This window comes from Molossus molossus, unplaced genomic scaffold (assembly GCF_014108415.1).
Source record: "Molossus molossus isolate mMolMol1 unplaced genomic scaffold, mMolMol1.p scaffold_m16_p_11, whole genome shotgun sequence".
NCBI classification, from domain to species: Eukaryota; Metazoa; Chordata; class Mammalia; order Chiroptera; family Molossidae; genus Molossus; species Molossus molossus.
In genome coordinates, this window is record NW_023425346.1 from 54525277 (window position 1) to 54542991 (window position 17715).

Here is a 17715-nt window from a genome sequence, read left to right on the forward strand (position 1 = left end):
TTTGACACCTTTTCGTGGCGAAGCCACAAGGAATCTTTGCTGCCACGCCCTGGAGATTAGTGGCCTCCACCTCACAGGCTGAGGAGAAAACCCTCCTTTGATCATTTGCCTTTGTTTACCCAGTTTCGACCTTAGGTTATAATACACCATAATATGTCAATGGTGTGGTAATGCGAGGTGTTTTGTCTTCCCCAGAGTGGTTGATTATAATGCGCTGCTTAAGATTCGCTTTCTATAAAAGGAATATTTGTACTTTTATGTGTTTTATTCGCACAGTGCAGTTTTCTCAAGTCCTGTTATTAAGTGGTTACATCCAGAAAGCAAAAAATACGCTGAGGTGGTATTTTATTGGCGAACATCTAATATTTTCACTAACCGTAACTGTCAGATTGTTCCGGCTTCTGCATGCCCCACTGTAAAAGCCTTACAGGAAACGTGGCCCGTCCTGGGACCCTAGGGAGCCCCACGTGACGCCTCAAACTCTTCCTCTTTTTCCACCCCAAGTAAAGTATCTACTCCAAACACCCTTTCTTCTTCAATAATTTAATGCTCCTCTTTAAGAAGCTGGAAGACAACAAAACTACAGTATCACTAGTGCCATCGCAGTTATGATTGTTCATCTTGAGCGAGTCCTGGCTGGGTTCTGTAGGAAGTCTCTTTGTCTGTGCGAGCCAGTTTCGAGGAAATTGGGTCTGTGCTTTTTAAACATGGGATTAACATTTGGGAGACAAACTTCTCCATGGTGTGTTCTAATTTTTCTCACTTCTTTGTCTTCACTTTTAACCCCCAACTTGAAACATTGAATAGTATCCTGTGCCATTTTTAATGTTATCTTTACATTTTAATTGGAAGTTATTTATTCCAAATGAATTTGTGTTCAAAACTTACATTTAAATAGAACATATTTTTGATTTTTCTTCATTTGCCAGCTAAGCAGAAGTAAGGGAATGTTTGGTACAGGAGACTCGGGGAGTTGGATTTGGGGGCCAGAGCCCAATTTCTTGCATTCATTTCCCCCTTTGAAGAATCAAAGGGACAGTACTAGTCTACATTTTGTTGAGTACATTTAAGATACAATTACGTCTGAAAGATAGTAAAGTGCTTTGATAATATTCTAATTCTATGATTTAAATAATTACAGAAATTTGACTACTGCGTCACATTATGTAATCTGTGTGTAAATCAGGAAGGGGAGTAATGCTTTGTTTCAGTGAAGCTTGCATAATTTACTGAGATCCTGTGGCTTAAATCAGACATAATTATTTTTCCGCATATTATCCTTGTCTGTAGGTCTTTTTTACTAGATAGGCATTTTCAAGTTATTTTTTTGTCACTGGATTTATAAATAGTAAGATATTTGGAAGTGGTTTGAGTTCTGACTCTAGTGCTTTATCTTAGGAATCATTTTTAAGTCTTCATTGACACCGTTCTTGGCTGGCTACATGATGTCTGTTCTTAGGAAGATGTATCTCTTCCCTACCTCCGTTTAACTTAAACTTAAGTGTTTTCAGTTAACAGGAACCAAAATTCTGCCCTGGTTAAATTTACTGGATGAAATTAATTTATCTGACGTAGTCTCTGTATTCTGTTCTTTTAATCTTACCTTGAATCTGTTCTAAAAATTCAAATTTTAGAGCTCACTGAGTCATGCATCACTGGCATTTGTCGTTGTTTTCATGTGGGTCACATTTTACTATACTTGAGGATTATTTAGCCAACTGGATTAACTGTTTAAGAATTCCAATGGATCAATCTTATTGTGATCTCTTTCCACATCTTTCTCTCTTGGTCTTTGCTATTGATGTGCTATTTTGTATTTTCAGGTTGGTTCTCTTAATACATTATGAACTCCTGGTATTCAAGCCATCCTGTCCTTTTACTCTCTTTGTTTAGTTACCTGATTAACTTGAACTAGGCTTTCTTTTTTCATTCATGCTGGTGCAAATGCCACTTTTTTCTTGATCATACTAATGAAGCAAGTCATGCATTTGTTTTAAAATCAGAATTCCTGAGTTAACTCAGCCCTCGCCAGGTCCATGTTACTCTTTGCTCATTTAAACACAAATATGAAGTCTTTAAAGACATTTTATTGTTACTTGTACCTTAAAGCTGGTTGTGAAAAGATAGGCCTTCTCTGCGAATGTTTGGGCTAAGCTTTCTGATGTGAGAAGACATGTGAAGGGTGGTGGAGGTGTATAGGACTGGGGGGGGGGGGGGCGGCATATAAGTGCTTCTGGGTATCAGGTGAAGGGAATTGGGGTGGGTAGGGTGGGAGATGGTTTGTCCTAGGCAGAGGGATATATGGTCAAGGCCTGGACCATCATGAAGAGTCTGCTCCTCCTGAATCATCTCATGGATTCGTTCTGTCCTGTCTCTAGAATAGTTTTGGTCATGCTATCAGTGATGCTAATGAAGGGAAAGGTATAAATGCCATTAGAGTCAATACGGGGTGGGCAAAAGTGGGTTTATAATTATGAGTATGCAAAACAAAGTTTATTCTTGTATTATTTATTAATTTTTGTATTATTTTCTATACATACAGCTGTAAACCTACTTTTGCCCACCCTGTATATGTGCATTGCAGAAGCAGCTCACCCAGCTACCTACCTATTCGGTGTTTGTGGATTGTGGCCACTCCCAGTAGTCACATTAATGACTGCAACCTACCCTCCTTATTTTGTACCCAAACCATACCAAAGTTGTTGGCATAAGTTGTTCTCAGTTTGTTACCAAAGAGGAAATGATATAAGCCAAAGGCTGTTTTTAAGAACTGTGCTTCCTCCAACACCCAAGTTGATTCTAACAGATTATTGTGTCACAGTGCTTTCATGCTTTTATCTTTGTCCAAAGTGTTTATTTTGAGAACCAATTATTAAACTGCATTAAAAACATACATGATGTCCCAATACCATCTTGGTTACAATATTAAAGGAAACTCAGACTAAGGCTGGATGAAATTGAACACATATTTCCATGTCAGACTTCCTACTATTTTGCTTGTTTGTATTGATTTCTCTCGACATGGTCTTTTATTGAGCACTGCTCTTTTTTCTTATTCTCTCTCTCCTTTTTTAATTTTTAAAAAAATCCCCTTTCTATAGCTGTATGTGCTAAGAGCAATTGTAAAAAGAGACCAACTTATATTAAACCTGCCTGGAGTCAAAATGTAATCTAACACCTGTAGTCTGCAATTTGTCATCACTCCATGGATACTTATTTTTTTTTTTTTTAATAACAGATTTCCTGAGTTGTGACCTTAGGATACTGTATAATCCAAAAAAAGCAACAAAACTAAACCATGGTTTTTAATAAGTCTTATAATGTTAGGATGTGAAATTACAACCATAAGAGCCAACTCAAGTAAGATCACTTGGAGTTAGAAATAGTGCTGAGCTGTGTTTGTTGGAAAATGTTTTGCTTGTGAAAATGTCTTTGAGTGATCAAGAGGCCAGTCATAATGCATGTGTAATCTCTCTCATACTTGTTCTCTAAGGTCTTTCTGGTGACTTGGTTCAGATAAGGATGTTTTAAATGATGGGGTCCATTTTGAATGTAACAATAAAGTGCTTGATTTTCATTAGGAAAAAGGGCTATATGTTGAATGTGATTCATGGATTTCAGAGTTTTCCAACTTTCTGGTGTCAGGGCCGCATTCCACTTTTACTATTGAGGACTCTAATAATGTAGCATACTGTCAATATTTACCATATTAGAAATTCATTCTGAGAAAACTTTTAAATTTTTATTAATTTAAAAACAGTGATAAAGTATGTGCATGTATGGAAATAATATGTTTTTATGAAAAATAACTTTTTAAAACAAAGAAATGAGAAGAGCATGATTGTTTTATATATTTTTTGCAAATATTTTAAATATCTGGCTTAACTGGATTCTCATAATTGCTTCTGCATTCAGTCTGCCACAGTGTGTGGTTTTGGTTGAAATAGATGAAGAAAATCAGCCTCACACAGACATGCAGTTGAAAAAGGAAGGAATATACAAATAGCCTTTCCAGGCACTATTCTTCTTTGATGCTATTGCAAAACTCTACAAGTGGTTTCTTAAAGGATATTTGCAAATTAGAATCTAAAATCATATTGATGAACTTTTCATACTTATTGACTTTATAATGCATTCATTTGCCTTGCACTTTGAATGAATCTTTTACCGATTTATGATGTTGTGATGTCATGGCTTGGTCATTTGGAAAATCTTGACATACTGGGTTAGGCAGAGTTCTAAAATTTAGCTCATTATATGCCATATTTTTAAAAACTGTTCAATCACCACAAATGTTATCAGGAAAGTTTTAAGATTTGCAGAGCTGTTAATCTTATAATGGCAGCTACAAGTTTTTAAAAATTTGAAATTTTACTTGAAAGATCCAAATTTATCATTGGCAACAAATACTTTCAGATATTTTCCTTGAAGTAACGCTTACTTCATTTTTAAGAATATGTCTGCCAAATACCCAAGTCTGAATAACCATAGCTTGTCTGTTAGTTGTTCCTTCCAGTAAAAATGATGCTCTTTCTCGTGCAAACCATCTTACCCCTTCGTTCGTGTATCTGCAGAAGGGCTTCCCATTTCCCCACACAGAATAACCTTACAAAGGTGTCCTCGAGGATTGGAACTTAATATAATGGATGATATATGACCGCATCATTGAAAGCCTTCTTACATGAGAGTGGCGTTCTGACTGTGGTGGCCGCGGAGTGCAGCTGGAGTGCCGTTGACGGCACTGACCTGATGGGTGCCCACAGGCCAGCAGTGTCCCCCACTGCTCTTCACCGTCGGCATGATGAGGGAGGCACATAACGTCTCAGTTCTGCCATGGAAATAGTTTTGAGGTTATAGACCTCTTAGTAGGGTATCGGGATCCCCTTGGGGGTCAATGGACCACACTTTGAGAACCACTGATCAAGGATGTCTTCCCAAGGGGACCCCAGGCTGTGCATATAGAAGGTGTCACCTTCAATAGGACTATGACTGTGAGGTATAATTTCATGTGACAGATGCATAAAAGCCAACTCCCATGTGCTAGGTCACATGTTAAAGATCAAAGATATATGCACTATCTCCCGTAATCTGTGTTTCACTGCATGGAAGACATTACAGAATGCACACACCAGCTCAGAGAAAGTTGCTTACTCAGACTTACGAGACTAGTAAACAGATGTGCTTGTGGGGTAAGGACTGGATTCAAAATCAGGACTTTGTGACCCCAAAGCTCTCATTCAGAGCTCCTATAGCAGTGTCATTTTATGGGTTCTACAATGCCATGGAAATTTTTTTTTTTTAACACAAGAAATGGTAAAATATATACACACACACACACACACACACACACATTTGCTGTCATATACGCACTAAATGTAAGTTTCTATGATGAGTAAAGGTTTTTTTTACTTTTAAAACATAGTTTTGTTTAAAAAGTAGTAAAAAAAAAAACAACAAAAAAAAAACAATAAGTTGTGCAGAACAAGAATAATAACTGGTCTGAAAGCAGAGAGGACGTGGAATTAATTTAGTGCAGCAGAACAAAGATGAGCTGAGCAATGACTGTGTGCCAGGTGTCTGGTGTGCCAGTACATAGCTCACAGTCCAGTAGTTGAGGTAGATATATAGTATCCACATTCATTATTAGTCATTAATGCAAAGTTCTCCCCATTGAATTTTTGAGCCAAAATTAATAGTCTTAAATGATGATTTTGAAAAAAGGGGAATATTAGGGTATAGCACTAGGTTGTTGAAACTTAAGACAAATCTCATATTATATATAGTATTTTGTTTAAATAGCAGAATTTATTCAGTCATTTACTTAACAAAGTCTCATTGAGTTATGCAGTGGGCCTTTCAACAAGTTGTTCCCGTCTGTTAAATATATGTTCCTCGGGACTTTTAGTAGAAATATGCTTTCCTCTTTTGGGTCAACTATTTTACATTCTATTGTCATAGATGAAGTAAGATCTAACAAGTCCAAATAATTCTGATACTCAAAATAAATGCCGGTAAAATCATCGTCTTGTTTGTGTTCTCATCTCCTGTTGAGTGTCACCACTGAGGACCTGAGGCTCTGGAGAGGCCCCCTCCTTGGTGAGGCTTGTCATGGAGAGGCGGAAGCAGCCACCTGGGCAACTTCTGCTTTAAGCTGTTACCACACTGAATCAGCCACCCTCTACAGTCACCTCCTTAATAATTTCTCATTTTCTCTCTATAAAAAGACCACAAAGTCTTGGCTTATTATAAGTAATCCATTTCACCCCATAATGATACAGTGAATTATATACTTTCCTCAACTTAATCATTCAAGATCTCACTTCCTCCCCTGCAGGCAAAAACCATTATATTTTACACATGACTTCCAGCTGGTTTTCATTGAGACCTTCAAAATGTATTTGAACGTGGAGAGGTTTAAGAAGAGCTGCCTTATCTTTCTTAGTCAAATTTTGTCATGGTACCATTTTGTCCCTGTGTTTTCAAAATGTTCAGATAAACAACATGTCCATATTATGACTGTGCTTTGTCACTGGGCTAGGAGGTTTTGGGTTTCATTTTGCAGTTGATGTCTCTTTTGAATATATTTACAATGTCTTTTTCTTTGTCACATCTTCATGTCTATTTATGTATATGTATGTCATATTTCAGCAAATAAATAAGAAGGAACTTGGACTTGAACTTTCTTTTTGTTCAAGTCCTACCTAGAACCTATTCATCAACATTTGATTGTTGAAGATAGGACTCCTTATTAGAAAGCTTTGTAAATTAACAGGTTCACTTATTATGGACAATCCATAAATATTTGATGAGTGGACAGTTTTTTATTATTTTAACCCAAGGTTGATTGTTTTAAACATAATTCCTTTTAGACATGCTAAGCACATCTGATGAAGATGGTAGCCATCAGCCAAATGAAATTGACCATTCTCTTGAGGAGAGAAGTGCCAATGCATCCTTCTGGTTGTGTTGATGGTAGTGTTGCTACTTGTGGAATGCCACTGAAAGTCCAGTAATATATTATAAGCTGAGTTTTTCTTTTTCTTTTTTTTTTTTTTTATAATGAATTTTTATTTATTTTTTTGTTATAGATATTTTACCTTTTTACCCCATTGGCACCCCCCACCCCACCCCCCCTCCACCCTGTCCCCGGCTTAGTTGTCCATGTCCATTGGTCATGCATACATGCATATAAGTTCTGTGGTTTATCTCTTCCCACCCTCCCCGCCCCCCATCCCCTCTTCTGAGGGATGTCAGTCTGTGCCCTACTTCCATGTTTCTGGGTCTACTGTATTCCTCAGACTGTTATGTTCATTATATTCCGTATATAAGTGAGATCATGTGGTATTTGTCTTTTTCTGCTTGGCTTCTTTCACTTAGGATAATACTTTCCAGGTCCCTCCATGTCGTCTCAAAGGATAAGAGATCTTTCTTTCTTACCGCTGCATAGTACTCCATTGTGTATATGTACCACAGCTTTTTTATCCATTCGTCTACTGGTGGACACTTGGGCTGTTTCCAGATCTTAGCTATTGTAAATAGTGCTGCTATGAACATGGGGGTACATATATTCTTCCTGATTGGTGTTTCAGGCTTCTTAGGGTATATTCCCAGCAGTGGGATCACTGGGTCAAATGGAAGTTCAATTTTTAATTTTTTGAGGTAGCACCATATTGTTTTCCATAGCGGCTGCACCAGTCTGCATTCCCACCAGCAGTGTATTAGAGTCCCCTTTTCTCCACACCCTCGCCAACACTTGTTGTTTGATGATGAGTTTTTCTTAATATGTGGATATATGAATATTTCTCTTTTCTCTAGTAATAGTGTCAGTTTCGTGTCCTATTATATATTTGGCTAGATCAGATTATGATTGCAGTTTATTGTGAGGACGGTCCATCACCCTGACGGTACACTGCCAAGGCCCGACCTGCTCTGGCCAAGGCTGCCTGTCTGCTGTCCTTTCTCTCGAGTGTAGGGCCATCCAACACTACTTTCTGTGCCCATGGAAACCGGCTCTCCGGTGCTGTCCAAGCACTTGACATGTGGCTAATGTGACAGAGGAACTGAGTTTTTTCTTTTTCAATTTCAATTAATTTAAATGTAAATAGACACATGGGCTAGGAGCTGCTGTGCTGGGTGGCAAAGCTCTAACATGCTGCCTTCCTTGATGCTCTTCAAACCCAGCGAATATATTCTTGCCTCCCCGCCTTTTCGCCTGCTACTTCCTTTGTCCGGCCTCGTGGCTGTTCCCACTTCCTGCAGGCCCCTGCTCACATGCTCCCTCCTGAGGGAGGGTCCCCGCAGCACCACGTCTGCAGTGCCTTCCTGTCCCCAGTTCTCCTTATGCGGTGCTCTATTTCGGCCCGTGGTATTTATTACCAGCTGATAGTTCATTCACGGTCTGTCCCCTGTGCTGTAGGGACCGGTCAATTTTCCTATGTAAGTCTGCTCCTAGAAGGGAGGAGAACATAATGTTTAAGGGCACAGGGTTTAAAGCAGACAGGCATGTTCTAGAACCCCAGTTCTGCCACTTAAAAGCTCTGAAGCCCTAAATTGTCTAAACTCTTCCAAACTCCAGTTTTACCATAAAATGGGGTAAAAATACCTACCTCCAGGATTACTGTGTAAATAAAACAAATTAAAATATACTTACAGCATTTAGGCCAGTTTTGGGCTCATAATAAGCTTTGCTATGAATGCTACCACCTGTTACTACCATTATTGTTGTTGTTGTTATTTTTATTGAAACTACTTAGAAAGTTCAGTGCTATTAATTCCAACTGTCCTATTGAAAAATCAACACTAGAAGCTATGGAAAAGAGATTTTTAAATAACTCTTTTAAAACTCTCTTTGTAGAATGATCAGAAATGAATTGTTCACTAGACTAAGTTCAATTATGATGAAGAAAAATCCAAACCAAAATAGAGCTAGTATAAAGTATCAGGCTTCAGTTTATGAAGGTCAAGGGTAAGGCGGATGGCTATCTTTACAGAATGATATATTCTGTTATTTAGTAAAATCATGTGGAAGATGACTTTAGGAAGAGAAAAAGCTCAACTACTAGGCCCATTTTGAATAAGGAGACAAAGGTTGAGGCTGGAAAGTCTGTAGATTTGGGAAGTTTTACATATATATCTGGGAGGATGCTTCATTAAACAACTTAAAAATAGCAGAAACCACCCTGGTGGTGTTTTTCAGTGGTTAGAGCATTGCCCCCCACACACACACCAAATGGTTGTGAGTTCGATTCCAGATCAAGGGCACATACCAGGGTTGCAGGATTGACCTCTGGCCTTGGTTGGGGCGTGTGCAGAAGGCAAGCAATTGATGTGTCTCTCTCACATTGATGTTTCTCTCTCTCTCTCCCCTCCCTCCCTCTCTCTCTCTCTATTGAAAAAATATTCTCGGGTGAAGATTAAAAAATCTGGGTGTGTGAAGAACTTGGTAGGAAAGAGCGTATCTCTGTTCAGTTGGCAGGGTAGTCTCTAGCTTGTTGAAATAATTTAAAAATTTTGTAATTAAAAAAAACAGACACCAGATCAGCCAGAAATATATGCCTGAATAGTCAGGTGGGCTGAGGAACAGGATGGCCCATAGGTCCATCCAGCAGGAACCAGTGACGTGGCCCCAGACTCCAGTTAATGGGGCGCTTGCTTAGGACAGAGACCAAACTCCACTTACTCTCGTTAACTAACAAGGAATTTTGAACGTCTCTGAGAAATTCAGATAGAAAAACTAAAATTCAATTAAGTGGGAGTTCAGAAAGCTGTCTTACGAAGACAAGGCTAAAAGAATTAACATTATTTAGTCAAGATGTGAGAAAGTGAAGAGAAGTTCCTGCCATTTAAATGGAAGATTTTAAGATTTTAAGAGAGGGTCGGACTGATCTTCCCGTCTTGGAAAGAGCACAAGCACTAGGCTGCTCTCCTGTGGTCAGAGTCTTTAACCCGCAAGAAGAAAGTACTAAGCGACCTTAAAAACTCCTTGATCATCATAATAATAAGCTACTGCAGTGGTGGCTACTGAGGAAATTGATGCAATCCTTTTTACTAAAAATTATCCAGAGATAATAAACAACTCTCTACCTGTAGTAATTAGAACATTTGCAGGGAAAGAAGGTAGTAGGGACAGATAACTTGGGGAATCTTTCATCTCAGGTCGTAGACACACTGTGGTTGAAAGGGGGTTGTCACCAAAGAAAGTGTAACCAAAAAACCTCAGCCCTGCCGGTGTTGGTCGGGTGTTGGCCCCTGTACCAAAAGATTGCTGGTTGGATTCCTAGTCAGGGCACATGCCCGGGTTGTGTGTTCAGTTGATGTTTTGCTCTCACATCAATGTTTCCCCCCCCCCCTCTAAAAAATAAACAAACAAAATTAATAATAATTAATTAAAAAAGCCCAGGCACACCTTTTTGGTGACTTGTAAGACAGTTTCACCTTAGAGCTGTTCATTTTGTCATTCTCTTTTTTTTCCTTCTCTGTTCAAAGATGCTAGGAATACCACTTAACCTTGTTCATGTAAATAGTGCCGCGCTGCCCAACTCGCTCTAGACTGTTGTCTGACCAGGAACAAGATACTTTATGTTGTAGATTATTTCTTTTGCTGTTACTTCTCTGAGAAGCATCTTTCTCTTCTGTGATGGGGTGTCCTTGTTCCTTGGACATCTGCTTTCTCCCACCCTCAGCTCCCTGTGTTTATAATTTCCAGTGCAGAGGTTTTTCTGGTGCTCCACGTTTTCAGGCTTTCTTGGTCCAAGTAGCACCTTCATGAGGCCCTGGGAGGAGCAGGAATGTCAAGTCGGTGTGAATCTTAGAACTGCCGGGCACAGGGTACGCGCTCAGGAAGTGGCAGCTGTTCTGCCTGTCGTTTCTCCATTTCACGTGTGGCTTCTCGTGGGCGTGTGCCACCACTGCCCGGTCCTGATGAAGCAGGGAGGTGACGTGGGCCCACTGGCTGGACTGAAGGAGAGGAACAGACCTTGTCCTGCAGAAAGATTGTGGTAACTTCCAAGTATAGTTTTGGAAAATCTCTTTAAATCTAACCAGTGCACAATGGAAAACCCCTAAAGAACCAATCTAATTATTTAATTAAATGGAACCGTTATGCTGACTTTTACAACAGAAGGCAGGCACAATTTAGAAAATGGGGCATTTTAATTCTCCTTTGTTTTCCAATTAACACAATTGCTCTAATAAGAGGTACTCGTGCTTGAGTATATGATCTTTGAGTATGTATATTCCATACATTTCCGTCTCTCTCTTCCTCGCTCTCAGCAGAAACCCAAATCCTCACCTGTTGACATCGAGGTTCATTCATTAGAAGGCTCGGGCTGCCCAGATTTTGACCTCAGAGCAAATGTCTTCCTGCCATCAAAGCTGCCGTGAGCCGCCCGGGCCCACCATGCAGCCCCGCGTTCCTGCTGGCTATAATTAGGGTGTGGAAGTAACGGCGCTCGCACTTTTCTGCTGATGCCAGCTTACCACGGCAGACCACACGAGTGCCCTTAGTGGAAAGTGATAAAGAAAATGCCAGGAACATTCGTTTTAATTGGTCAATATCACAGGGACCTTTGGTGCCCCAGTTTTATGGTTCTCTGTTTCAAATTTCTTTTTCTACCAGCTGTCAGCTTATTATGAGATATTCGTATTTGCGTTTGATTATCCTTTTTATTATGACTTTGATTCTTACTTGATTATCAAGTATTATTTGAAAAGTTTCATCCTCTCTTGTTTATCATCATCATAGGTAACAATCGCATCTGCCCTAGTATTTATTAAATTCTATGTACAAGAGTGGTATTTTCACATCACTGAGAAGTTATTTTTTCATCAGCTGGTCCCTAAGACTAGGATAAATGGCAGAGATTTTTTTTTTTAATGCTTGCTTTGATGTTGATGTTTTATAGCTAAAAAGAAAATGGCTCATATGGTTAGTGTGTGGTGGTGATTGTGATGGTGGAAGGGATGGTGGGGAGCAGGGGTTCTATCCTGTAACTAGACGTGTTTTCTTCAGCACTGATTTGGACTGATTTCCCCTGAACTCAGGAAAATATTTAATTTGTTACTCTAACATGGAAGTGATGGTATAAAATACGAGAGAATGGTGAGAGGAGAAATGTGTGTGTGTTTTTAAAAAGTAAACTCATTGTGTTTTCCGGGAAGTTAGGCAGATCTGCGTAGACGACATGTGGTCTTTGCCTTTGGAGCAGACAGAGAACCTGCTGGTGGGGCCCGTCAGTGCACCTTTCGGTCCAGCCGTTGCCGCCGCTGTTGGAGGTGGGGGCAGCCCTGAGCGTCCTCCACAGGGTTTGTGTCCCTCTGCCCGCTACCTGCGGCGCTTATGCAGGCTGGTGACGAGAGCACAGGCAAGCTGTTTCTACAGGCTCCTCCTTAGTGCTTTCTTTCATCTGATTGAAGAAGCTCATAAATACATATTAAAAAGGAAAATTATTTCATGCAGAGAGATGTTAAGAAGCAATTATGAAGATCAAGAATAAGCTTGCCACCCTGGCTGGTTTGACTCAGGGGTTAGAGAGTTGTCCTGTGCATCAGAAGGGTCATGGGTTCGATTTCTAGTTAGGGCACATACCCAGGTTGTGGGATTGATCCCCAGCTCAGGGCCTGTATGGAAGGCAACCAATCAATGTTTCTTTCTCTTCCTCTCCCTTCCTCTCTGTCTAGAATCAATGAAAATCATATCCTCGGGTGAGAATTAAAAACAAAACCAAAAAAGAATAAGCTTGCCTAACTACAGTTTTTTGTTTTTTGTTTAAATAAGTGGGGCAGCCCTGGCCAGTTTGGCTCAGCAGTTGGAGTATCAGCCTGTATACCAGGGGGTTGCGGGTTTGATTCCCAGTTATGGGCATGTACCTGGGTTGCAGATTTGATCGCCAGGCCTAGTGGTGGGTTGTGTGGGAAGCAACCAATCAGTGTGTCTCTCTCACATCAATAATTTCTCTATGTTATTTCCTTCTCTCCGTTGCACTTTGTCTAAAAAGCAATGGAAAAATATCCTCGGGTGAGGATTTTTAAAAAAGTAAAAATAAATGGGGCATAGATAGAGATAAAATAGAAATTTAAATTCATTGCAACTAGAACAACCTTGATATTAAGGATGAAGATACAAAAAGTAGAAAATGTGTGCAAAACAGGATTAATAATTTATAGTGATATTGAGAAAGTCCATCTATATGAGTATAAAAGTCCTTTGAAATTTATAATTTAAGAAAAACTTTTTCTTTAAATATTTGGAAGTTCTTATTTAAAAATATATTTAAGAATCAAAATCAGAGCTAAGTGAAACTAAAGAAAATGTCCTAATTTTATGAAGGATTAATTTTTCTGGCTCAAATATCAACTATCCCTCTAAGAGTGATTATGAGACTGACGATAACAATGACTGTCATTCATTGGATGTTTGCCCTAAGCCAGAAGTGGGTAAACTATGGCCCATGGACCAAGTTCAGTTTGCCACCTGCTTTTGTAAATAAAATTTTATTGGAGCATAGCCATGTTTATTCATATATATATTACTTATGGCTGCTTTCATGTTATAAAGACAAAGTTGAGTCATTCAGCAGAGACTGTACGGCCCAGCAAAGCCTAAAATATTCACTATCTGGCCCTTTGCTGAAAAAGTTTGTCAGCCTCTGATTTCAGGTAAGCACTGTTCTTTCCATACAGTATGTCATTTACTCCTTCCAACACCCCTAGGAAGTTATTGTCTTATCCTTTTATAGATGATGAAATTGAGGTTCAGAGATCTTCAGTGTCTTGCACAGGACACCAGCTAAGTGGAAGAGTCTAGACTTGAACCCATGAGCTGTCATTGTAGAGCCTGAACTTTCCTCTGGCTTTGTTTCTGTCATTGGCTGTCAGAGAGGCGGCAGGCATATAATGCTGGCTAGCCACAAGGAAGATTGTAGCCAACGGCACTATTAACCTCTTGTTTTGTAGATGTGACTCTGAATCTCCGGGAAGTGCTTCTAGCCTCACTCCAGTGCTGCATAGACGATGCGTATCAGGACAGACGATGATGGCTTTGAAAAGGGAAAATTGCCAGTCACATGTTAATTATTTTATTTTATTTTATTTTAATTATCAGGTTCTTCATAGACAGCAGTCTCAGCCTACCAAGGAGAGTTCCCCTCCCAGGGAAGAAGCACCTCCCCCACCTCCTCCGACTGAAGACAGTTGTGCCAAAAAGCCCCGGTCTCGCACAAAGATCTCCTTGGAAGCCCTGGGGATCCTCCAAAGTTTCATTCACGATGTGGGCCTGTACCCCGATCAGGAGGCCATCCACACTCTTTCCGCCCAGCTGGATCTCCCCAAACACACCATCATCAAGTTCTTCCAGAACCAGCGGTACCACGTGAAACACCACGGGAAGCTCAAGGAGCACCTGGGCTCCGCGGTGGACGTGGCGGAGTACAAGGACGAGGAGCTGCTGACCGAGTCGGAGGAGAACGACAGCGAGGAGGGCTCGGAGGAGATGTACAAGGTGGAGGCGGAGGAGGAGAGCGCGGAGAAGAGCAAGGCGGCGCCTGCTGACATCGACCAGAGATAATGTGAACTCCTACCTGGCAAAGCAATACATCGGTCCAAGGATTTTCTGTTTGAGTTTCTTTTAAAAAATTGTTTTTGCTTTATTTTATTTTTGTCTTTTTGGGGGGTCTGTTTTGTTTTTCTTACCTTTTTTGACATTTCTTTGTTGCACAGGATACACCTGTAGACTGAATAAGTTCAGTATTTCCGAATCAGACGCCGCCTTGGCAAAGACACTCAAGTGTTACACTTTTACAGCTGACTGGATCAGAGGACTGTAATCACAGGAGACTGCCTTCTTCATTCTTGCACTTACGAAGCGACATCAGGCAAGTTCCAGGATGAAAACACCTACGAGATACATGAAGGAAGCTACAAGTGTGTGTATATGTATATGTATATATCTATATATTTACATATATATATTAAAATTGCATGGGACAGAGAACTTTACAATCTGAAAGAATAGACTGTGAAATGAGTTCTTAAAGAAGAGACTTGTTTATGTATTAAAAAAAAAAACCACTTCACAGTGAGTCGCTTTGGCTTTTTGATAAACTTTGGCCTGCTCTCAGGGTGGGGTGACTATTTTTGAATTTCTATTTATTTTCTGTGTTTGTCCCTGATTTTTTTTTTTTTTTTTTTTTTTTTTAATTCTCTGGCTTCCTATCTGGCAGCTTGATGGGTAATTTTTGAGGTATGTATTTAACAAAATAAATCAACACTGCCAAAAAAAGAAAGAAGAAGAAAGTGAAAAAAATCAGGGCACCTTAAACAATACAAGTCAAATTACTCTTAAAGACACAAGGCACACTTAAAACAACTCGATATGTTCCGTTATTCAACTTGTCATTACTTTAGTGAACAGATGTATTTCTGTGGAATTCCAAATGAGTAAAACTGAAATTCAGTAGAGAGAAAACTTGTACATTAGTGCAGTCTTGATAAAATGACATTTTGACGTTGGACATATGGAATTTATAGTATGAGCCACATTTTGTTGTGAAATTTATTTACCTTCTCGTGGCTTCAAATCTTAAAAAATGAATAAGCCTGCTCATTTAAAAGTTGTTTGTTGCTGTTTTCTTTGTTTTTCGTTTTTAATAGAAAATAGTTTAATGTAATGTTAAGTTAGAAAAAAAAAGTTGCTGCCCAGTTAAAGGGGCTCCCTCTCAAATAACTCTCCAACCTTCCATCTCCCAGAAGACATTTCTCATTTGTTTCACTTCGGGCTTCCTCTTCTTCGCACACATTCCATCCACCTGACCAAACGTCCTCAGCCCCTGCTCTCCCAGGCCTCGTCCCTCCCCTGGTGTGACAGCCCTTCCAAGAACCTGTTTTTGAATCATTGCGCAGCTCCAGGCAGTAGAGTAAGCGAAGCAGTCGCGCTGGGATCACTACTCGGCACCCGCGGAAGTGTTTTCCGTTCCCTGCCTCGCAGTTCCCTCCCGCACCGCAGAACGGGGGCCTGGCTGTGCGGTGGATGAGCGTCACCGCTGCATTCTGCCCGAGCCTCCCAGCCTCCCAGAGCGTGCTGTCATGTAGTAGCGTTACTTTGCATTCTACTTACAGTAATTGCAGGAGGGGACCTCACCTCCAGGACCGGCCTGGGAACCGAACCCATGCTTCAACGTGGCCGGCAAGCAGTCCCACACGCTCGGATTCTTTTGAGTCATGCTGTCATGCAACCTTCTCAAAGACCTCATGCAATATCACTTTGAAAGTTATTTTCTGTTTACTACACAACCATTGTAATATAACTGTTAATACTATTTATATATTTGAAAGGTATAAAAGGTAGGAGTTAAAAAAAAAAAACCTCTATGTGTAGATATTAACTCAGAACTTACAATATACAGGGAGAAGACATGTTGCAATACAAGCTAATTCTAGCTGCTCAGTAACCTCTGGAGTTTTTAAAGGGACATTTTCCTGTACTTTTTCCAATGATGATGTTGAAAAAATTATCTTGATACGAGCATCATATACCTTTGCGAAAGGATGGTGGTTTGCAGTTCCGCCCTGGGCCCAGCCTTCCTCCTCCTGCAGTCGCTGCCGCTTTAATCAGAAAGGCCGCGGCTGCTGTTTCCTGATCTCCGAGTTACTCTTTCCAAATTGTCTTCTTACACTGTTGCTGAAGGTCACTCTGTACACACAATGGAAACTGATTTTGCCAAGCTCTTACAAGGTGGTTCATCTATCGATGGCATCCGCATTTGGTATCTTTTACACTTCAACCAAAAATTTATTAGGTATTTTTCAATGCTAAGTCTTGCCTTTTATTTTTTAATTTCACTGCCAAGTTTGCAGTGGTTCTAAGTGAATCTGTGGGCATTTTAGCCTGTGGTCTTGCCAGATCTTTGCGAATTACAATGCATATATGTCTATTTATTCAATATCTGTCATATAATATCTATTTGGAAGAAGAAACTTTCTCTTGTAGTGCCTCTTGACAAAGCACAATTTCCCGCCTTTTTTTTTTTTTTTTTTTTTTGTGAAATGAAAAACAAATTGTGTTTTATTGCGGTATCAACAATGTGAATAAGGATTAACATATTGTAAATGTTCTTTTTTCCATGTAAATCAACTATCTTTGTTATCACTAAGTGATAATTAATTTTTAACTTATGTGCATTGTTAGGCTGTTAGAATTTTTTGGTTGTTAAAATAAAACGCATTCAATAAATATGACGTTGTTTGGCGAGTGTTTTATTGGGCATTGCCTTCTTTCCCATTTCACGTTCATCTAGAGTGAGACCTGGCAGGTGCCAGGAAAATCCACATTCCCTCATCTCAGAAATAAGACAGTGGTACTCCCCGTTAGAGATGTTGGATTCCTGAATGACACACGGACTTAGTTGTACATGTGCACGTATGTTCATCTCTGTGTGTTTATAAACGCATGCCTGCTCATGTCCTGGGCTGGCAACCGGGAGAGTCATTTACCCAAATGTTTTGTTGTATACAAGCAAAACTCAAATGTGTAAAGATGTATTTATGGGCTTGCTTCTTTATTTTTCTAGTGACTATTTTCTGTTTATAATTAAAAAACCACAAATGACTGCGTGTCAGGAAACTTTTGGAGCACATATGTCCATGGTTAATGGACATAATAAAAGTCTTTTATATTTAGAGCTGGGGTGCCGTAATGTGTGCACAGAGGAATGCCGAGAG

At 39.8% G+C, this 17715-nt stretch overlaps 1 protein-coding gene across 3 annotated transcripts in view; it reads left to right on the top strand.

Annotated features, from left to right (window-relative positions):
- The window catches only part of SATB2 (SATB homeobox 2), a 190936-nt gene extending 173704 nt beyond the window's left edge, over positions 1-17232 (top strand). The window contains exon 12 of one of the 3 annotated variants that reach the window (XM_036254224.1): positions 14102-17232. In XM_036254224.1, the coding sequence (XP_036110117.1) occupies positions 14102-14563 (462 nt within the window). In that variant the 3' untranslated portion in view covers positions 14564-17232. The remainder of the gene's footprint in view (positions 1-14101) is intronic. The other 2 variants (XM_036254225.1, XM_036254226.1) reach the window with 2 other exon arrangements.
- The last annotated feature ends 483 nt before the right edge of the window (positions 17233-17715 follow it).